The 23,086-nt window shown below is 46.1% G+C and overlaps 1 protein-coding gene and 1 pseudogene across 10 annotated transcripts in view; both read right to left on the bottom strand.

Moving 5' to 3' along the window:
- Nucleotides 1-23,086, bottom strand: part of MTMR14 (myotubularin related protein 14) — a 46,476-nt gene that overhangs the window by 15,065 nt on the left and 8,325 nt on the right. For 7 of the 10 annotated variants that reach the window (XM_049098619.1, XM_025450602.3, XM_025450584.3 and 4 more), the window contains 9 exons: nt 16,530-16,605; nt 16,162-16,222; nt 14,543-14,665; nt 13,425-13,498; nt 8,241-8,311; nt 7,552-7,626; nt 1,819-1,885; nt 496-581; nt 139-215 (listed from right to left, as the gene is read on the bottom strand). In XM_049098619.1, the coding sequence (XP_048954576.1) occupies nt 139-215; nt 496-581; nt 1,819-1,885; nt 7,552-7,626; nt 8,241-8,311; nt 13,425-13,498; nt 14,543-14,665; nt 16,162-16,222; nt 16,530-16,605 (710 nt within the window). Of the gene's footprint in view, nt 1-138; nt 216-495; nt 582-1,818; nt 1,886-7,551; nt 7,627-8,240; nt 8,312-13,424; nt 13,499-14,542; nt 14,666-16,161; nt 16,223-16,529; nt 16,606-23,086 lie in introns of those variants that run through there. The other 3 variants (XM_049098620.1, XM_025450593.3, XM_049098624.1) reach the window with 2 other exon arrangements.
- On the bottom strand, nt 16,617-20,638 carry LOC112662174 (60S ribosomal protein L13a-like; annotated as a pseudogene).

The raw sequence follows: 23,086 nt of genomic DNA on the forward strand, positions 1-23,086 counted from the left end.
CTTCAGTCTTTCCCAAGGAGGTGGGACCGCCTTCACCTGTTACCCTGTCATAGGAACCACCACATCCACAGACACACAGAAACATGGCTCCCAAGGCATCGTGCCCACCCAATAACCTGCCACTTCCCGAAGGCTTACCCAAAGAGGAACCAGTCATAGGCCACAGTTAGGTAGAGGATCTCAGCAGGCTTTAGGGATGTGTGGATAAGTCCATCCTGGAAGAGACCAAAGAGACGTGCTTAGAAAGATGATTCCAGCCATGACAAAGCCCACGCCTTGTCCCAGGAGCTGAACAGCAACCACAGGCCCAGTGACAACTAGGCTGCCCAACAGTCCCCAAAACAGTGTTAAACCTAACACTTGCTCTGAACACTTAGGGTCCCTCCCTCCAAAACTCTAATTTCTGGAGACAGTCTTAATGCTCTCAGAGAGTAAATTTTAGTAGATGTCCTCAGCAAGCTCCTTGACCCCATCACCCAGCCCATCCATACTCACAGCCCACAAGGAAAGGCGTAGGAGAGAGATGAAGAGGGGGGTCCGATCCCAGCCTGAGATACAGTGTACCAGCAGCCCGCTGTCATCTACTCAGGAACCACATAACAGGAAACCCAGAAGAAAAGCAAATATGGATGCATGAGAAGAGGATATGCCATCACCCTGGCTTGGTGTCAGAGAGCCATACCATCCCTAGTCTCCCTCTTCCTGGTCGGCCTCCCCAAGATTCTTCTCCAACCTAGTCCCAGGAAGGGGGGGTGACAGGCACTTGTCTCTGTACACAGTATTTCTTCTTTCTTCTGGCTACCTTTCTAGGTACTTCTAGGAAAGCAGTACTGCCCCGGTAATTTAGGTGGGGCTGACCTGCATATCCCCACCCAGCATTCATCAGGGGTCCCTACAGGTATTTTTGGCAAGGCAATTCACTGTGCAGGGCTGTCCCAGGAACTGCAGGACATCTGGATTCTTGGCTAACACCCACCAAATGCTAGTAGCCTTCCTCTAGTTCCTAATAACACCCACTTCTCCAGAAGAGAACCACTATTTAACTCCAGATGTAGGCATGTGACTTTTTTGTAGAGTTGACCATAGTACCTGGTTCAAGGATGGGCACTTGACCCAAACTGAGTCAATGAGCATGAGCTCTGGAACAGAGACTCTCCCCCTTTTCTGGGGGAGATAGGATGGCAGAAAACAAGAATGGTTACCAGCATGAAGCTAACCAGACAGTAGGTATGAAAAACAAGGAGGTATGAAAAATAATTCTTTGTGACATTTCTTAGGCACCTGGGTCTGCTCTGGAGCTTTCTTGGTTATATAAGCTAATACATTCCACTTGTTTAAGCAAGGGCAACCCCACAGCACACAGAAGTCTTGACTGATATCCACTTAGTCTAACCTACAGACACTGGGCAGGATGAGCCCATCCAATCAAAACAGCCAAGGCAGCTAGAGTACTATCCAGAGAACAGGCCCTCTAGGGACTTTTTTATGTGCCTGATAAGAAACCAGAACTGATTTTCTCCATCTTTCTGAATTAGAAGAGGCAATTCTGGCCCCATACACAACACTGATGGTCGAAGGTTAGCTGATCTAGTGTAAAACCCCATGCATAGTTCAGATGGTAATGAGCTGCTCACAATTTTGTTTTCCAAAGTTTTGAGGATGTGAAATAAAGCTACCAATGGACAAGAGAAATCCCTACCTCCTTCTTCTATAAAGCAAAAGGTAGGTGTGTGAATCCCAAAAAACATATTCATGGTATTAAGGCCTGGGAATACCCAGAGGTCCAATGGCTTGAGGGCTCAGCAGAGGCAGACTCACCATCGCTATTAATTATGGAAAGCAGCAGTTTCAGGTAGTTTTGTGTTTGTTGCACCAGGTCCCAACTCTGTTGAAGAACAGTAAAAGGTGTCTAGGAATCGATATTTAACTCAGATTGAGAACTTTAAAAAATAAAATCAAAGAGTTATTTTGCGGCAACAAATTCCCAAGGATCTTGGTCATAGGCCATAGGCCCCAAATCCCAGATAATCTGAGATTTCACCCCACTCCAAGAGCTCCCCCCACCTCTCCCTGTGGGCCACCCTTATCCTGTATTCTAATATAATGTGATGGTGAGGAGTAGGAAGCCATACAGGGGCCAGGCAACTCATAGCCCTACACCCAGCAGCAGCAGCCACACATTAGCCTCCTCTAAACCCTGGGCTCCCAGCATGGCTGTCTAGGTAGTTGACAGAAGCAAACAAAAAGCCTTGAGCCTGTGACCACTGGTGCCAAATAGAAAGAGCCATTCTTTCATTTACTATAACATCACAGAAAATATCAAACCTTCAACCTTCTTATCAACTATGTTTTAGTCACTTTTTCCTGCTATTTCACTGCGTACTCTGTCTTTATTTTTATTTTATTTATTTATTTTAAAAGATTTTATTCATTTATTCATGAGAGACACAGAAAGAGAGGCAGAGACACAGGCAGAGAGAGAAGCAGGCTCCCTGCAGGGAGCCTGATGTGGGACTCGATCCCAGGACTCCAGGATCATGCCCTGGGCCAAAGGCAGGCGCCAAACCGCTGAGCCACCCAGGGACCCCTATTTTTTTTTTTTTTTTAAGGATTGATTTACTTACTTTAGAGACAGAGAGAGGGAGAGTGAGTGCACAAGTGGGAGAAGCAGAGGGAGAGAGAGAGAGAATCCCAAGTGCTGAGCCCCATGCGGGGCTCAATTTCATGACCCTGAGATCACAACTTGAGCGGAAACCAAGAATTGGATACTCAACTAACTGCAACACCCAGGTGCCCCTGTATACTTTGTCTTTTGATGAATGCTAAGTGCAGTCTGATTGGCGGACAAAATCTTTTTAAAACAGGAGGTCTGTGATAGGGAAGATGAAAAATAAGAAAAACTACAAAAAGCATGGAACTTCCGCTCTAGCCCAAGCAAAAGGTCTAGGCCAGATGGTCTAAGAAACAGTCTACTGAAATCTAGAATTCCATGGAAGGGCCTGACCCAGTTCTGAGGCCTCATTCTCCCCAGCTGAGGACAGCTTCCTAAACAACTGCTTATCAATGTTCTGGGGCTGTGTGGAGCGGGCAGCGGGTGCTAGTAAGAGAGCATTTCCTGGGGGAGGGTTGAACATGGCACCTGTAATTGGCATGGTTTTCCCAGGAATTTAAAACAGGCTCATTTACCTGACCCTCTCACAGCCCCTGGAGAGCTCTGACCTACTTCCAGCAGCTCTGGAGACAGCTGCTGCAGCACTGCACTAATAAAGCCATTACCCGTAGTAGCTCAGGGGTCTCGTCACTCATCTGGCTCAACCTGTCATACACACCATTGCCAATGGATTTCCTCTGAGCTGTGATTTTTGAAGGTGAGGAAAAGCAGGAGGGAGGTAGGAGAGAAGGCAGGAGCCCTGCAGCAGCACAAAGGAAACAGAGGTCAGGTAAGCCGGGGAAAGGCTGCAGTAGCCAGGAGAGGGCAGCAAGTGACCAAGGGCTGTGACCTGCAGAGCTCCAATAACCAAGGTGGCAACTGGAAGGGGAAGCAAGGACCAGGGGAGAGGCAGTAGATTCAGTGTGCCCAGTGCTAGGGTAGGAACCGCAGGCTGGCAAGCTTGGGGTTGGGAGAGGCCCAAAGTCATTAGCTACCCTGACCTAGGGCAGAATCCGGCCCTGTCAGACTGTGAGATTCACGTTTGTAGTCACACGATATGTTGTAGGGACTTCTCTAATAGCAGACTATGAAACTAAAGTTTGAGGGGCCTGCAGAATGTGAGGAGGACCAGAGAAATGCACTAAAATCTAAGCTCAGCATTAATTCTTCCTTCCTACGTGCTCCATTAAAGTCTCTAGGGGCAGAGCTCAGCACCATGCCACCACTTATATGTCTATGCTTGGAGTACTCTTCCCCACGGCTGGCAAACTCTTACTCACCCTTCAAAGGCCCAGCCCCCATTATCTTCTACTGAGTCTTCAGTAGCCACTGGTCGATACCTCTACTACCCTGGTGATGATTATGTTGCTGCCTCTTTTCCTAGTGAGGGTAGAGGCTGTCCTAGAATCTCTGCATCTACAAGGCCTAGTGCTTTGGGACTAGAAGGCACCTGTAGAACATTACTCCTCTGACTGTTCATGGTCAGAGGCCAGCTGGAGAAGCAGCCACTGGAAGGGGTCTTATGGCACAGAAAAAATGAGCAGACCTCTAAGGAATTCCATCCAGTTACATGGAAGGCAGCAACATCCATACATATACTGCCAAAAGTGCTCCTGCACTTGTGAACATCACGGAGAACCTGGCCCTGGTAAACAGCAGCATCCAGGGTAGCCCCAGCTCCCTAACAGGGCTGTAGGAAAGGGAAGGCAAAGGGAACTTCTACAGATGTGCTTAATCAAAGGAGACCTGTGGGACCCTGCAGGATCATGTACTTGGTGAGCTGAGCCTAGTATGATCCACGGGGACCAGTAGGGAAGCTTCCTGAAGATAGTGACATCCATGTAAGAGGGTAGGCAAAGGAGACAAGTTTTTTCTGGCAGAGAGAAAAGCATGTGCACACCTGGAGAGCATTCATCCCCAAGGGGCTGAGAGGAGGTCAGTGTGGCTAGATAGGAAGAGGGAAAGGACAGCTAGTCACAAGGTCAAGGCTGGACTGTGTGGAGCAGAGTGGCCCACTGAGGGTCGGTGGACTGTACTCTGAGGAAAACGGGAAAGTCAGTGGTGAATTCTAAGGAAGAGGTGACAGTGGTGATCTTGTTCTATCATTTCAGTATTCCTATCTACTAGGCCCCACTCAAATACTTCGTGTTTACTATTTCCTGGTCTCCCTCAATGAGGCCCCCATTCAGATGAGATCCACTCAGATGACAGTGGCTTGGATTATGCCAGTACAGGAAATGGAAGCAAGAAGATCTAGAGAGTTTCACCAGGGGCAGAGACTTAGAGAACTGATGGGAACTGACAATGGATGTGGGAGGAGAAAAACCCACATTTTGACTTTGAGCATCTGGGTAAATGGTTGAAGGCCTGGGGTGTCCTGGGTTATGGCCAACTCCATTTCAGACAGCTTGAGTTTAAGGTGCTTGCATGAAGGGACACTCGTAAGAGGTGATGTAGACATGGCTCCCCAAGAAAGACATGGCTCAGAATCCCAGGTCAGGTGACATAGCAGTGGGCTAACAGAATGGACAATAGATGAGGTCACCTGGGGAGGTAAGGAGGAGTAATGGAGTCCTAGACACTTGTGCTGAAGGGGCTGACAAGGCAGAGGCCACACCTGGCTGAGGAGAGGATGGTATGAGGCCCAGTGAGACCAAGGGGCTGAGCAATACTGGAGAGGGAAGATGCCCTGCCCTCCTACTTTTGTGCCTAGAGTTTTATTAGTGTTCACTCCCTTGAGTCAAAAGGCTAGCAGCCTACTTCTTAATTATCATTAAAATTGTTCTGACATTTCAGTTAAGAGGCCACTTTCATACTGTGATCATACTTGAACCTTGCCACAATTCTGAAATAGGTGTCGTCAACTCCACTTTTAGAGGAAAGCGAGGCCACTTGCTCAAAACCACAAAGCCTTGAGAGAAGGGTTGAGCAAACTAGATCTAGGTAGAGCTAGATCTAGGGGCCTAGATCCATAGCCTTGATCTACTAAGCAGAACTCCTCCTATGTACAAGGCTCCTTCCTAAAGAGACATACATCCTAGGCAACGTCAACACATTAAACCCCTATTTCTAGGGATCCCTGGGTGGCACAGCGGTTTGGTGCCTGCCTTTGGCCCAGGGCGCGATCCTGGAGACCCGGGATCGAATCCCACATCGGGCTCCTGGTGCATGCAGCCTGCTTCTCCCTCTGCCTATGTCTCTGCCTCTCTCTCTCTCTCTATCATAAATAAATTAAAAAAGAAAATAAAAATAAAAAAAAAATAAACCCCTATTTCTATTTGTACCTTATTTGGCTTACACACACTCTCTCTCTAAAATAAACACATAAATCTAAAAAAAAAGAAGAAGAAAGAAGAAGAAGAAGAAGAAGGAAGAAGGAAGAAGGAAGAAGAAGAATGGTGCCAGAAAGAAGAAGAAGACTGGCTGCGGTAGGGCCCATTTGACGCCTCTGCATATGACAAATCAAGAAATCAAGAAGGAAACCTGCAGGTTTTCCACTCAATCTGTCTAGGTACTGCCTAGCACTTGAGACCAGGAAATAGGGTCCTCCAACCCACTCCTTCTCCAGGCTTTTGGGCACAACAAAAAACTAGTCTGCTCTTCTTCCTAAAGTTCCCTCTTGTAGAAACACCTGCATCAAGAACACCTGATACCACTTGAACTCTTTCAAATAGTATCTCCTTTGTAATCAGGGACTGGGTGTAAAAGATAAGCACAGGGGCACCTGGATGGCTTAGTGGTTGAGCCTCTGCCTTTGACTCAGGTCATGATCCCTGTGGGGAGCCTGCTTCTCCCTCGGCCTGTGTCTCCCATGAATAAATAAAATCTTAAAAAAAAAAAAAAAAAAAAGGATAAGCACAGCCTCTCCCTTTACAGACCACTTACAGACCAGGATGACAAAGCCTACAAAGCTGCCTAATAGGTGAGTCTGGCCTCTCTGACAGAGGGAGACCTCAAGGCTGGATGGGGAACTGTCCAGACCCTGTGGCAAAAAAAGAGAGGGAAACAGGATGTTTCCTAGGCATTCACTGGTGTGGCCTTTCCAGCTCTAGGCTCCGTGCCAGTTTCTGTGCTGGGGCTGCACAAGCTGTGGTTCCCCGTCCTCCTGGAGCTGTCTACCAGAGATGGAGTGGCAGATCCCGACATTAGTGGCTACAGCTCAGTGGAAAATTCCACGACAGGTAATTCCCAGGGTAAATGGGAATGCAGACACAGGCACCTAATCCTCTGGGGACAGGGGAGAGGAGATGCATCACGGGTTCCTTAGTAGACACTAGAGCCGAATCCTAAAAGCTGTGTATCAGCTAGATGAGATGAGATGAGAAGCGGCAGCCAGGCAGAAGGAATGGACATGGGGAAGGCAGTGGAGAGAGCAAGGCTGCTTATCCTGGATGAAGCAAGTGGCAAGGAAACTGCTGATGGCCTTTTGATTTCTACACTGGGCTAAGCATAGTACAGAGATGGATCCATCCAGTAAGACTGGGGCCCCTTCCAGGGTGAGAGGGGAGAGGAGTGCAATGGAAATAATTTTAAAGTTTCTATAATCAAACGAGGTCAGACAGAGCTCTATACTTCCTCTGGCAGATGCATTTAAAAGGAAAAATGAAAAAAAGTCACTAAAGCCCAGAGCTGGAAAAGCAGACTCCATGAGGTCCTCTGGAAACAGAACCTGCTGGTGGATGTAAATCTTTGAGTGAGTCATGATCAGAAAGCTTTGATTTTCTGGGCCAAAAGCAAATCAGGAGAGAGTTAAATGGATAAGCAGCTCCTTTCCTAGGCTGTGAGAGGTCAGAGGGCATGAGCCAGACTTTTTGGTACCTGCATGAAGGACTTGTGGGGCAGGCACCAGGGATCCCCTCCACCCATCCCTTATCCTGCTCTGCTTGAGTCAGGCCCCTCACCTGATACTGGCTCCAGTCAATGTTCAGAGAGCAAGTCAGGAAATCAGGGATGCTGAGTGGGGCATCAACGTAGTCCTGGAGGCAGAAAGACACTTGTGAGATGCAGTGGCCACTAGGAGAAGCCATGGTGACAGGGCATGTCATGACCCTGAAGCTGTGATTACCACAGGCAGGCAGGACATCCCTCCACAGTACATGCTGTCTCCGGGCCAGATGCCTGTGCTACCCTGACAGTGACAGTTTTAAAATCAAAGAGGCCAGATACTGCTTCCAAGTGCAGTTTTTCAGTGGGCTTTCCTAGTGTTTGCTGCTGAGACAAACGTGACAAATCTGTATTCAGCATCCAGCAGGCTCCTGTGGCCTGCTCCTGCCGACTGGGAAAGGAACAGAATGTTGGCCCGACTTTTTACCCAGATGGTAAAGCACAGAGGAAGGATATTTCCTAATTAATTATCCCTGAAAAATCCTGTGAAGACATGGATAAATTAAAAGGGGAGAGGAAAGTATATAGGGGAACTTAAACATGTACATACAAAGAAAAGAGGAAGGAAAATAATGATACTCATCCATGGGAGAAAAGAGAAAGGAAAAGGTAGTTGTTTTCCCCAAAGAGAAGGCAAGCTATTCTCCATGGTCGCCCTTTGCAAAGAAATATTAGGACCCAAGCTGATGAATGTTACTGCTCGTACCTGCTTCCAGTTAAAAATGAGCCCTTCTGCCATGTAATCCCGATCCTTATATTCCTTGAAAAATTCACAGCCTGGAAAAGAAGGGCCAAGTTAAGACACCACCTTTGCTAGCCCAGTTTCCTGCGATGCCTGGGAGTGCTGACCAAGGGGCCACCAGCTGACGCACTTCTCCATCCCGATGGGCCTCCTAGGAGACCACAGCTGCCACGGGTGGACGAGCATGGGCAGGCAGGAGCTAGGGGACGAGTCTCCAGTGCTCCTTAGGTTTCTAGTTACAAGGCTTCCTGATGAGGTATTGCCTACCTGCACACCTCTTTGTGTCTCTCTCCATCTGGGCTCAGTGGTTACTGGTCACCTCTCCCTGATTTCAGATCCCTTTGTCCTACATGTCCCTGAAGCGCCAACAGCCAGCAAACAAAGCATGGTTTACAGTCTGAGCGCTGGCAGCACTTTTCTCAGCCACTTAACTAGTTAACCGAGAACCATTCTCCCTCCTAACACCAACCTCACAGACCTCCAGTGACATATTGGAAAAGACCACAGATAGTGCCTAAAACATGACAGGTGCTCAAGAGACATTTCCATCTCCAACAAACCTGGTTGAGAGGTACTTTTCTATATCACTCTCTAAAACTATAAGAAACTCTGCCAGGGTAGGCCTTCAGGGATAGAGAGGAACAGAGGAAAGAAGGGACTTCAGCAACATTCTTAGCTTCAAATCCAGCCTTTCACTTAGCTCTGTGACTACAAACAGTTTACCTTCTCTAAACCTTGATTTTTCTCATTTATAAAATGGTTAAAAATGAAACAATACATATAAAACACCTAGCAAGGGATGCCTGGGTGGCTCAGTGGTTGAGCGTCTGCCTGTGGCTCAGGTCATGATCCTGGGGTCCTGGGATCAAGTCCCACATTGGGCTCTTCACAGGGAGCGTGCTTCTCCCTCTGCCTATGTCTCTGCCTCTCTCTCTGTGATTCTCATGAATAAATAAAATACTAAAAAAATAAATAAAACACCTAGGAAGCACTGGTACAGATGGCTTTCAAATGAAAGCCATTAATATTATAAATAATAGAGTTTAATTTGAGGGCATGAGCGCTGGGTGTTCTATATGTTGGCAAGTTGAATTTAAATTTAAAAAATTTTAAAAATAAAATTAAGAAAAACAACAACAACAACAACAACAACAAAAAAAAAACAAAAAACCCCCAAACCAAACCAAACCAAAAAAATAATAGGGTTTATTATCACAATGTTGCTGCTGCAGGAAGAACCCACAAGGCCAGCCCTGCAACTTAGTCAACTGCTTGGCTCAGAGAGAATGGGCTTGCTCATATACTACAGCACAGTGAGCATTCTGGGGCTGCCATGGCTTCGAGAGTGGAGAAGGCACTTCAAGGTAGCTTCTCAAAGTTATTCTCACTTCCTCAACTAGAACCAATACAAATTTTGGAGGGTACAGGACTTTAACCACAGGTCCAAGTCTGGTGATATCCCTACCCAAAGGCAATACAACAGCTGTCTGAATTCTGTGGAGGTGGCAACAGGCCAAAAAAATTTACATGGAACTTTCCCAGCTACTCTTGGGCCAGGTTCCTGTATGAGGTCATCCCAGGGAAGATAGGAAAGGTTCCTTCAGAGAGGAAGATCTGGAGACCCAGACCATGTCCTGTATCCTTGGCTTCCACCCCCTATACACTTCTGCACACTAATCCCTCAGGCCTTGCTGCTGATTGAGAAATCAGGAAACTATCCTCAGCTCTCACACTCCAGTCTATTCTAAGGTGCCTCACTGGCAGAAAGAAAAAATATAAGTATCAGACAGAGGCCCTAGGCATGAGCCCAGGTTTAGAAATGCCACCAATTATCTCTCAGAGAGCTCCTCTGAAGGATTGTTTTCTCAAACTTGACCTGCTCAGATCAAAACTGCAGACTCTGGACTGATCCAGCTGGCCTGTGATGCGGAGGCAATTTCTTGGAGAAATGGACAAAATTAAAATAGATTCAGTACCTACGGCAATGCCTGACATTTATTACCTGAAGAGCCTCCTGAATCTGCTGAGAGACAAGAGGGATGGGACCAAAAGTGGGGGTGAGAACAACCACTTGCTCAAGGAGAAAAACCAATCAGACTTGTGCAGCTGAGTCTTCAGTCTATTTTGGTGTGCTGAAGGAAGTGCTCTCAGAATACTTCTCCCGCCCAAGGGCCAGTCCAAGCCCAAGTTCATTTGACAGAGCTAGAACTCAGCATCAGACTTCCTGTCTGGCCACCTGCTTATCAGAGGACTCAGCTGAGATGTCATGAACAGCTACAAAGCACAGTTCATCACTGGGGTTTCAGTAATGGTAACTGTTTCTTTTCTTGGGATGAACTAATCCAGGCTTGTAAAGAAATTCAAGAACATAGCATAGCAAGTAAAAAGTGCTTCTCCTGTCCCCTTACATGGATGTGTGATGGCATCTCCTCCACCTCTGGCTTTTTTGGTTTCTATTGATTCCTTTTTCTTTCCCATCCACCAATACATACACACAACTATCAGATACAGTACAAAGATACCTTGGGAAGGACAGGGAAAAAATTCAAAGGTTGTAGCATCTTACCATTTTGGCATATTTCCTCCACACCCTTTTGTGAAAGCACTTTTTCCTTTACATTGTTGACACTGTACTATACACTTTGTGTCCTGCTTAGCATCTTAAGCATCTTTTCATACCAAAAAGTCTAAGCATTTTTCTATGACTATGTAATCATTATTCTGACTACTGAACATGACTCTCATGTTCTGCTAGTATAAACAGACATCATGATGAACACATCCTCAGCCCCAAGTTAGCTGCAACATGTCCTGCTGAGTATGAGGTCAAAGAGTGTTAACATTTTGGGAGTCTCGTAGCAAGTTGCCACACAACAGCAGAAAGGATATTGTGCTATAGTTCTGGAGCAGTAGTATGCAAACTTCTAGCAAATCTACTTTTTTTTTTTTTAAACCAAGCTTACTTAAGACCTAAATATAAACAAAAAAAAGTGATGCGTGGTTCCTCACACAGCACAGATTTTTCCTGTTCGGCAGAGTACTTTGGTCCGTGAACTCCCACTCCTGGGGGTCCGGAGCTAAGTCTGAAAATCAGCTTTAGAGCTATCTAACCGCTCCAGCCCAGACACTCTGGGCAAGACACTTCTGTCACAACATGGCTCTGATACTGACAAGCCCAGAGAGTCATTATGGTTTGCATCTGCCCACAGCAGCTTTCAGAGAAGAGGAACATCCCCTGAGCCTGTCCTCCATGTGTACCCATCATTTAGCCTGCTGCTTGCTGAGGCCGTTTTAGGGATAGGTCTGGCACTTTGGCTTGAAATAAGCACCATTATCTTCATTCTATGGAGGATAAAGCCAGTGCTAGGCGGGGTGAAGGCACTTGTTCAAAGACATACAGTACTAGGGCTAGGACTCATGCCCTGTTCTACATGGCACTAACCGCTAAGCTGGCAGAGTCAGCAGAGTGAGCAGAGTGTGCAGAGTGTGCAGAGTGAGCACAGACTCCAGGGGAGGCCAGTACTGTAAGACTGCCTGGCTATCAAGAGTTGTGGTTTGAGGGCAGCCCGGGTGGCTCAGCAGTTTAGCACCGGCTTCGGCCCAGGTTGTAGTCCTGAAGACCCGGGATCAAGTCCCACATAGGGCTCCCTGCATGGAGCCTGCTTCTCCCTCTGCCTGTGTCTCTGCCTCTCTCTTTATCATAAATAAATAAATAAATCTTAAAAAAAAAAAGAGATGTGGTTTGAATACCACGAGCTCACAACCGGTGAGGATACCCTCTCCTGCCGGACATAGATAAACTTGTAGTTCTAATGAGAAGACCTGGCTGTACAGCAACCTGTTGTCACTGGTTTGCTCTTGCTATTGGCTATGTGGCTCCAATGTGAGGAGACAAGGTCCAACAGAGGACTGAAGGCAGATGCTGATGCTGAGAAACAGAAGAAAGGTTTCAAGGAAAAAGAGTACATTTCCTGCCGTCTGTTGACAAAGCCTTGCGCTGACATTAGGGCTCCTGGGCTTCCCTTGCTGAACAAGCAAATGTTATCAGAAAGCTTAAATATTACCAACCGGACCAATACAGTTTTAGTATCCGGTGCATACAATACTGCCCTGGCCACAGGTTGCATACAGATCTATGCACCACAGACAAATGCAGCTAGCTCCGCGTATACCAGAGTGCTTTACAACATGGTGAGGCCACCAACGGTGTACAACTGGGGACACAGCAATTACGTTCTTCATCACCAGGAGGGCCTCACCTAGGGTAATTTCCATAAATAACCTGATCACCCCAAGACAGACATTCAAAGGTTCACATCCACACAGGCCAGCACAACGTGATTTAGTTGCTGACACAGGGTAGTAGTGATGTTGTTTTATGCTGAAATAGTATTTTACCTGCACAGAGCACTTTCACAAACATGATCTCATCTAAGCTTCACAAAAAACCTTGAGTCAAGCCTTTCCAAGTTCCAGACACCTGAGAAAAGCTGAGGCTTGGAGAGGTGAAGTAACTTGGAAGGTTATAGTAGTAGTAGCTGAGCCAGGACCCAATCCCTGGATGGACCTGGAGTGGAAAGAGCCTTCCAGGACAGCATCCTACCTTAACTTAGGTATAAGAGCTTAAGACTCAGAGCCAGTGTCCTATGCTGATCAACATAAGAGGAGTACCTGGGTGGCTCAGTCGGTTAAGCATCTCACTCTTGGTTTCACCTCAGGTCATGATCTCAGGTCATGAGATTGAGCCCCACGTCGGGCTCACTACTCCGTGCATAGTCTGTACTCTCTCCCTTCTCTCTCAAATAAAGAAATAAATTTTTTTTTTAAAGATTTTATTTATTTATTCATGAGAGACACACAGAGAGAGAGAGGAAGAGACATAGGCAGAAGGAGAAGCAGTCTCCCTGCAAGGGGCCCGATGTGGGACTCAATCCCAGATACCAGGATCATGCCCTGAGCCAAAGGCAGATGCTCAACCACTGAGCCATCCAGGCATCCCAGAAATAAATCTTTAAAACAAAACAAATTCATCTGGGAAAGTTCCAGGGCACCTGTGTACCTAAGTATAGAAGGTTTGCAGATGGCCTCTGAGAGCCCCCAGTCCTAGGAAACCTGCCACTTGACTAGACCCTGAAAAGAGCTCCCTACCTGGATACGGGATGGAGAGGAGAGTGAAGTCGGCATAGCGCTGGGCTTTGTCCACCTTCTCGGAGGAGGTTACACTACAAGATAGGACACAATGTGTTAAGGCATCAAAACACATATGCACCATTCCCCAATGAGTGTTACAACAACGTAAAATGAACCTCTTACTGAAGAAACTACTCTTCAGAATTAGGAATGATTCCCGTTAGCAGTGCTGACTTGAACAATTAAGAAATGTAACTTCCCTTCCCCCTATTCTAACCTATCAAGCAAGAGAGGTTCCTCTCCAATTCTGCAGCACCCACAATTGCAGCAAACTGCCTGCTAAGTCCCACAAATGAAGGCAGCAGAACCACCCTGACACAGGGGGTGGGATGAAACGAGATGAGAACGAGTAACCAAGACACCAAAGGGGGTTTCTAGGGGACTCTCGCCTCTACTGTCTTCTCCAATATTCACTGAGGACTCCTGAAGAGGGGAGACAAATGGCATCTGAAAGGTAAAGACTGAGGACATTCTAACAGATGAAGGGGAGAAGGGAATATTCAGCTGAGCTGTAAGGCCTCAGTATGTCTTATTTTCTAAGATGACCTCAGCATCAGTAAAGTCAATATTATGAAAATTTTTTTGGAAAAACTTTTACTATCTCATCAACCTAGGTTCCATTATTTTCAAATTTTGCCTTATCAAATAATTAAGGTTTGGTCCATATGTGAAGTAAAAATTGGTCATATACTTTTTTTTGTTGTTCCGTTTAGAAAGAAACTCTAATCTACCAGAGATGGTGCAGAACTTGGAGCCAAGGGACAAAACTTCAAGAGCATCTAAGAGGAGGAGGCAGCAGAGCACAGGTTAGAAACTCACGGCCCCTCAGTTACTATCTGCATGACCTTGAGCAAGTTACTTAACCTTTCTGTGCTTTAGTTCCTTACTTGCAAGAGGGGCATAGTAGAACCTGCCTTGCAAGAATGTTTGAAGATACAGCTAGAAGATGTACAGAAGGCCCTCAGCATGAGGCCTGGCATGTGGTGAGCCCTTGGTAACTGCTATAAACCACCAGCAACCGGAAAAGCGGTGAACCTATCACCTCTGCCTATTTTGCAGTAGGTCCCTGTACTTACTTCATGCCAAACTTCACCTTCTTGTTCTCCACCATTAGGTCACAGATGTATTTGACTGACAGGTACCGAAGCAGCTTGATGTCATAGCCTCTGACCTTATCAAAAAGATGTGTGTCGGAACTTCTGAAACAGAGAGCCAGAGGGAGAAGTTGTACTGCACATTCATTCACAGAATTCTGGCGGGGCAGGGAGCGTGTTTAAGGAAGTATGGATGTCACTGGCAAGAACCTCTGTTTCCCTTCTCCATAAGATGGAGGGAGGGCCAATGACAGAACAACTCATTTCAGGGAAGGTGACTTTCTGAGAGATTACCCTGCTCTCTGGGACACATTTCAGAGAGGAGCAATTTGCAGCCGGAAACTGGGAAAGGGCTTTTTGGCACTGCTTGACATTAAGCCAGAAGACTCAAGATAATCTGAGTTTTAAAAAGCAGCAAGCTTGGTAGCTGATAGAGTCTTTGAGCTTCTATTAGAGTTTATCTCCCTCCATCTCCCCCCTCCTTTTCCCATTTATGACCATTTTTAGCCATATGATTTGGTCATAATGTAACAGAGTGAAATACTTGTTGGGAGATGGACTTTTTAGCGAAGTTTTATCAACTGATTGTGAAATACTAGCAAGTGAATTCCCTCTACTGAGCAGGTCTAAGAAGCAAGGAGATAAAATTTTTCCTAATACCCCAGGCTGTCTCTTGATCATACAGATAAAGGCAAAAGTAGGATGAGTACAGAGTCACGATTAATTTTTTAATGCCCACTGCTCTGCTGTCCACAGCAGTCTCCTTGCCAAGAACAATGTATGCTATGGAAGACGGCCTGGCTGAGGCAGAGGTCGTCTGATCTCAGGGGGAAGCGCCAAACATTCTTGAGCACAAGCCAGGGTTGCTGCTCTTGGAACTAACAGGCAGAACCGGGTATAGTGAAATGCCTTTTCATGCACCAAGCCATGATTTTGGGCAGCTGATCTTACTAGGGTGCTTGTGTGCATTCCAGAGATGCCTGACACCAGTTAAAGACTTTCCACGGGAACAGACCACACAAAGGAGCTTTTCCAAAATATCCTAAGATGTCACTTTCCAAAAACATTTGGAAAGGAGGTAGAAGAGTGTGAACCAGCCCATTTCCTCTCTTAAAGGGGGCCTAAAATACTTCTTTATATCAAGCTCTATTATGGCATCAATCACAACTTGAACTGTGTAACATCTAGTCTCTAGGTCTCCCACATGGGGACTGTAGCCTTTACCTTGTGCCTTGGTACCAGGTGTGCTGTGTGACACCTGTCAAGCTATCAGTATCCTGGTCACACCATGGTAACCATGAGGTTTGAAGACACACACAGATGTCTGAGCCCTGATTCAGACCTGCAGACCCTCGGGCTGAGATATTGCCTAGGAGTGAGACAGATGGCTCAGACGTCCAATAAAATCTGCTCTGGTGAGAAGCTATGGGATGGACCTTAATCACCTTATTTCAGGGGTATGGACTTAGCAGTGGAAGGAAAGGAACCAATGTACTCACCTGGACCAGTGATGAATATATACCACTGGTATGAAAATGCCCACCACTTGTCAGATACCCCATCCCCGATACAGCCCATATCCGTAACAATCTGGCACTGACCGAAGAGCGCAGTCCTCCTCTGTGATGTCCTCTGAATCTGCCCAGGCATCATCTGCACCCCCTGCCAGAGAAACCTGTCAGCACCAAGGCTGTTGCACAGGGCTCCACCCAGGGGCTTCCTGACCAAGCTCCTCTCACTCCAATCTATCTCCATCTCCAAGGACAGCCCCCCCATCTCTCAGCATCACATGTCCCATATGGCTGGCAGGCAGTCTTCTTTACCACAGGATCTCCTTGAATGATGAAGGGAAGGCTCCTGCTCTCCTCCCAACTTGTCTGCACTCTCTACCTATGCCACTGTGGCGTGGGTGGCTATTCTCTACATCTGCGCTCTTGTTCTTAGTCAGAGGAGGTAGCTCAATATTCACCTGAGAAGATATAGTTGTAGCCAGTGCGTCCATACAGTTCTCCCCATCCAGCCAGGGTAGCAGACCTGCAAATGTGCTAGGAGAGAAACAGCATTTTCAGATGCTTTCCTGGGTTTTCTTGTTCTTGTTTTTCCAACTTTGTTGAGATATAATTGACATACAATACCGTGTAAGTTTAAGGTGTAAAATATGCTGATCTATCTATAGATTGTAAAATCATTACCACCGTGGTGTTAGCTAACAGCTCTATCATGTCACACAATTCCCATTTCTTTTTTGTGATGGAAACATTTAAGATCATCTCTTTGCAGCTTTCAAGCAAATAATATAATACTAATAACTATAATCACTCTGCTGTACTTTAGATCCTCAAGTTTGTACCCTATGGCCAATGGTCAAGATGGTTTTCTCAAGTGTGCACAGTTAAAGGAACAACTGGGAGTCCATAGATTGTTCCAGGCCAAGCTTCTGGGTTCAGGAGCATTTCCCAAAGTCTTATCAGTATAGAGGCCACAGCAGCCAGTCTGAAGTATGACTAGAATTTTTTTTTTTTTTTTATGACTAGAATTTTTAATCTACATCCTGTCAAGGGAGCATCTCTCCCAAACAAGAGGCACCAGTGTTACTAAGGGTAATGGATAGATTTAGTGGCTGTCACATGTGTAGGTGCATAGATTCGATAGTGTAAATGGATGTGTGCTGGGCTTGGCACTGAAACATTTACACTATCTTCTCACTGAGTTTTCAGTGAACCCTGAGATAGATGTGGCAGGTGACATGCACTGTTGCTGCTTCACAGAAGGCAGGCATAGAGAGGTGAAGTGATAGGTAAGGCCATACAATGAGGGGTTAGCTGGGATTTGATTTAGACCCACCTACCTCCAAAGCCTGTGTGCTTATCATCATTTGAAACCGTTCAGCACAAGGATGAGTAACTGTGCTTCTATATATATTTTTTACTCTTTTCCTCATTACTTAAGGATCACTTTGAGAGCGAGAATCCTAGAAACTAGGCAACTGGCCTAAACTTCAATATCTAATTTTAAGGTTGTATTGTTAATTAACTATGATGAGATCCAGTAGGGTTGAGGGAATGGGAGGAGACAGGTGGTAATGGGTGAACAAACTAGCCCAGAGTTTAGCTAAAGCTAGGGGTGGCAATGAGGTGGTGGCTGGGAGTTTACATGAGAGAGAGGGGCAGCTGCATGACAGAGATGGGTGACGTTCATTTCTGAATGGGTCACAGACTAGCAATGTTAAGCAGGTCCCAGCAAGACTGCAAAATACTACCTGAAGGCTTCTCCTCTACCTGTTGGATAATGGGAAAGAAACAGTTTTGCTGCTAAAGGAAAGGGCTGTGGGTGGGCATTATCAGGTCACCTTCCAGCTCTCTTGAAGTTTTGACAGCCTAAGAAAGGGGCAGGTAATAGAAAAGCAACCTGGATACAACCTAAGGCAGGGTATAGTGTTTTTTCAGCGCTGGGAACAAGAAGAAATTCATGGGAAGGTTGTCCTGGCAGTCTGCGATGAAGAACTTGGGCTGAGATTCCTGCTAGTCTGAGCAGGGGGGGCTCTCTCGTGGGGGCTGCTTAATTTTCTCTGGGTCCAAAAACATTTTGAAAATCTGATGAAAATGATCAGCTGTACAGAAAAAAATATATGCACCACAGTTAACTTACATTTTAGAGGTTCCTGGACTCTCCCAAGTCCATCCATGGATCCACCTCTAGTCCCTGTTAAGAGCTGCTCTAAGGAGACTACCCCAGTCATGAAGAGCAGGAAGTGGAAAACTGTAGGAGGGAAGTGTCAATCCCTAGGTTTTGTCAAGTGGGGAGGTCTGACTCCTGAGAGCAAGACAATAGGGGGCATTCAGCTGGTTTTGAGGGTTTCGTTTTTTGTGTTTGTGCGCATGTGCGCACGTTTCCCCAGAAATAAACAGTTGTACTGGGCTCAGACCATGGGTTTATGGGGCTTGAGGACCTCTGTGTATTTGTTGATTTTCTTCTCCAGGATCTTCCCAGCTTGTTTCTATAGCCCCAAGAGTGGCTTTTCCTTCCAGTAATGGATCTTGGCCTTCTCCTTCCTCTTCTCCTCCAGGGTGGCTGTTACTATCTGGTACTTCCAGCCAACCTCATGAGCCAGGTTTCCAAAGAAAGCAAAGTTTTATGTAGGCTTCAGACATACAAACTTGAGAGCAGCAAGAACCACCACCACCTGCTTTTTCCTGTCATAAGGTGGCAAGATCCCTTGAGGCGGTCCAAGGCAGCCTGGCTTTGCTTGGTTTTGTGGGGTAGCATGCCTCATACTATCTGCCAAAAGATGCACTCAGCAGTGGTAGGGGCCATAGGATGGGTTGGTATCCATCTACTTGCAGAGAAAGGCTAGGTGCTTCAACTTGTTTCTGCAGAAATTGCCAGAAATATTGATGCCCTCACAGTGCATGACTACAATCCTCCAGCCCAGCAGCACCTACTTGGCCACTATGGCCACCTGGTAGCCCAGGAGACAGCCTCTGCCATTGAGCACCAGGATCTGTTTCTCTGCCATCTTCAGCAGCCACCTGGGAAAGCCTGCTATGTTATCATGCCCACCCTCCCCCATCATCTAAGCTGCTAACACCAAATCTCACTCTTCTTTGCATTTTTTGTTGCAAGCAGACATGCACACTGTCTTTGGCTCTGAAACTGTTTCTCAAACTCTTTCCTAGGTTTAGATACCTCTTTCTATCCCAGTTCTCTCATATTCCTTAGATCTGTCCTTGCCTTTTTAGTTAACTCAGGCAGCCAGACCTGGACCCAGAGGATTCAAGTAGATGGAAAAGACCAGGCAAGTTGGCTAACTTTCCAAGTGAGGCACTAACACCTCTGAAGGAAGATTCTCAGGTGGTACCTGGCAGAAGCTGTACGTAATGCAGACTCTAACTCCTGACCCCTGCTCCTTAGTCTCATGGCTCCAAACTCCATCATTTCTGCACTTTAAGCTTAACTCCTGACTGAAAAAGTAGGGTGCACTGTAAATGCTCTCCATTTATCTAATTGTGAGTGGCCTCTAATTCTGCATGAGGAATATGGTTCTGTAGGATTTGCTTATCTAGTAATCAACTTTGACACACAGATAAAAGTGGCAGATCAGGACAACCTGGGTGGTTGAATGTCTGCCTTTGGCTCAGGTCATGATCCCGGGGTCCTGCAATTGAGTCTCATATCAGGCTCCCCACAGGGAACCTTCTTCTCCCTCTGCCTGTATCTCTGCCTCTCTGTGTGTCTCTCATGAATAAACAAACAAAATCTTAAAAAAAAAAAAAAAAAAAAAAAGTGGCAGACCTTTACTCCCCATTTCCTAAGGGAGGAAATAGAGAGGGATGCCTATAGGGGGCTCAGGGGCGTGATCCTGGGATCCGGGATTGAGTCCTGCATCAGGCTCCTTGCGGGGAGCCTGCTTCTCCCTCTGCCTGTATTTCTGCCTCTTTTCTCTCTCTGTGTCTCTCATGAATAAATAAAATCTTAAAAAAAAAAAAAAAAAAGGGAGGAAACAGAAAGATGACTAGATGACTTGTCCCAATTTTTAATTGCTCAAAAGCCAGATACAAGTGTTGCGGGGAAAATGGCATAGGAGAACATATTGCCCTTAAATGCTTGAACTGAGGGTTTTTTTTTTTTCTTCCTTAAAGATTTTATTTATTTATTTATGAGACACACAGAGGCAGAGGGAGAAGTAGGCTCCCGAGGGGGAGCCTTATGTAGGACTGATCTCAGGACCCCAGGATCACGACTTGAGCCAAAGGCAGACGCTCAACAGCTGAGCCACCCAGAAGCCTTTGAACTGAGTTTGTTTTTTTGTTTTTTGTTTTTTATTTATGATAGTCACACACAGAGAGAGAGAGAGAGAGAGAGAGAGAGAGAGAGGCAGAGACACAGACAGAGGGAGAAGCAGGCTCCATGCACCGGGAGCCTGACGTGGGATTCGATCCTGGGTCTCCAGGATTGCGCCCTGGGCCAAAGGCAGGCGCCAAACCGCTGTGCCACCCAGGGATCCCTGAACTGAGTTTTTAAAAAATTTTTGATATTTATCTAATTTAACCCAATTATATCCCAAATGTTATGTCAACATATAATTACTTAAAAAATCATTCATATTTTATTTTTTATACAAAATCTTTAATTAATTATTAAATTTTAAGATTTTATTTATTCATGAGAAACACAGAGGCAGAGACACAGGCAGAGGGAGAAGCAGGCTCCATGCAGGGAGCCTGAGGCGGGACTCGATCCCAGGACTGCGGGATCATGCCTTGAGCCAAAGGCAGGCACTAAACCGCTGAGTACCCAGGGATCCCCTATACAAAATCTTTAAAATCCGATCTGTATTTTACACTTTTCAGCACATCTCAACTAGAATGTTTTACCTTTAGCATCTTTTTGACTAATTAAAAAAAAAAGTTTTTTTTGGGGGGGGCAGCACGGGTGGCTCAGTGGTTTAGCACCACTTTCAGTCCAGGGCATGATCCTGGAGACCTGGGATCGAGTCCCATGTCGGGCTCCCTGCATGGAGCCTACTTCTCCCTCTGCCTGTCTCTCTGCCTCATTTTCTCTGTGTCTCTCATGAATAAATAAAGAAAATCTTAAAAAAATATTTATTAAAAAATTTTTTTTAAATTAAGTATTCTCTATGCCCAATGTGGGGCTCAAACTCATGACCCTGAAGTCAAGAGTCGCATAGTCTACTGACTGAGCCACCTGGGCTGCCCCTACTTTTAGCATTTAAAGGGAAAAGTAGTCCTGCCCCCAAATACAGTTGTGTTTAACAAAAAAAAATTCCACATTGTTTCAGCTATAAATTGAAATAAAATCAAACATTTGGTTCCTCAGTTGCACTAGCCACACTGAACTGAGTTTTGAAGGAAGCAAGCACTTCTTAACACACCTGCCTTCCCCAACCTAGCAGAGGTCCTGCCTCTTGAGTACTGGTAATAAAAGTTGCTATCACTGTATTAGTTACCAAGTGCCTGTTGTGGGCCACACATTAGGAGGTGAGATCCCCATTTCACAACAGAACACGTTCTCCTACCTTTCCTAATCTCCCTCTCAACTGCCTGTTCACTTGTCTGCCACTCACTGACCTCCAGGAGGACAAGGACTGCCTTATTCACCTCTGATTATGACACAGAGGAAATGACAGACGTTCAAACACACAATTAGGGATCCCTGGGTGGCGCAGCGGTCTGGCGCCTGTCTTTGGCCCAGGGCGTGATCCTGGAGACCCGGGATCGAATCCCACATTGGGCTCCCGGTGCATGGAGCCTGCTTCTCCCTCTGCCTGTGTCTCTCCCTCTCTCTCTCTGTATCTGTCATAAATAAATAAAATATTTAAAAAAAAAAACAAACAAACAAACACACAATTAGAGCGAACACATGGAAGGAGGTAAAAAGTGAGTGAACACTGATTGTTGTCAGGAGAAGCCAAAGGGTGTGAAACGGTATCACGCTGCCTGGACAAGAAGGTGTAAAAGGAGAAGAAAGCAGGATTAATGGTAAAGCCATCATAAACATCATATGCCAAGGACTCCTCAGCATAATCCCTCTAACTCACTGGCCTTCCTCTGAAATCAGATGGCTCAGGGCTCTTTTCTCACAGGCATGCCTAGTCTGTAAGTGCAAATAATTTACCATTTAGCAACTCCACTTGTTCATCTGTTCAGGGTGGCATTTCCCAAACACATTCAGGAAAGTTCTTTACTCATCGTGTGCAGAAAACTAGTGGAAACACAAGACCTAACAAAGCTACACAGGTCTCCCTGCTACAAAACATCTCAGAGTCTTTGTTATATAATGTACACATACCAAGCAATGGACTTTATGAATGTGGAGCCTGGCAGTTGGGCCAAATCTAGTATTTAGAATTCCTTATCCACCATTTGACGGCGAATGCTTTTCAGGAGCATATCCTTCAACTAGTGTTCTATGGAACACACATGGCAAACACTGGTTTGAGTATTAGTTATGTGATTTCTAGTGATAAGCACCATACACCATAGAGCGGTGGTCTTTAAACTGGAGTTCCAGTAATGTGCAGGAACATGACAGCTTTCCAAAGGGAGAAGGGGAACAAAAACCTGGAAGGTGATCAACTTCAGGAACTTCCATACAAGCTTTTCCCTAAAATCCATCTCTCCAAGGAAGCCTTCATTCAAGGCCCCCTTCCTAACTCCCCTTTCACATTTGTCCTTCTCCCATTTTATGGAAAGAACAGGCACAGAGGGGCCCAAACTAACCTCACATCTCTCCTCCTCACTGCCTTGGCACTCAACCACCCACACTGGGTAACCGAAGCTGGATTCTGCAAGCCACTGGGACCGCAGCGCATGCGCTCATGTATCTGCCAACTAAATAGAGAGATTGGGTCTCCTCCCCTCCCCTCCTCCCAGCTCCCCCTACTTTAATGTGCTCCTCCCAGACTAATCCTCCTGAAAAAGCTACTTTCATCTTGTATTTCTCTGCCCAAAAATCACACCGTTCTCCTCGCAAATGTAAGCACCTTGGTCAGCATTCGGCCTCCTG

Source organism: Canis lupus, chromosome 20 (assembly GCF_003254725.2).
Source record: "Canis lupus dingo isolate Sandy chromosome 20, ASM325472v2, whole genome shotgun sequence".
In the NCBI taxonomy this organism is placed as follows: domain Eukaryota; kingdom Metazoa; phylum Chordata; class Mammalia; order Carnivora; family Canidae; genus Canis; species Canis lupus.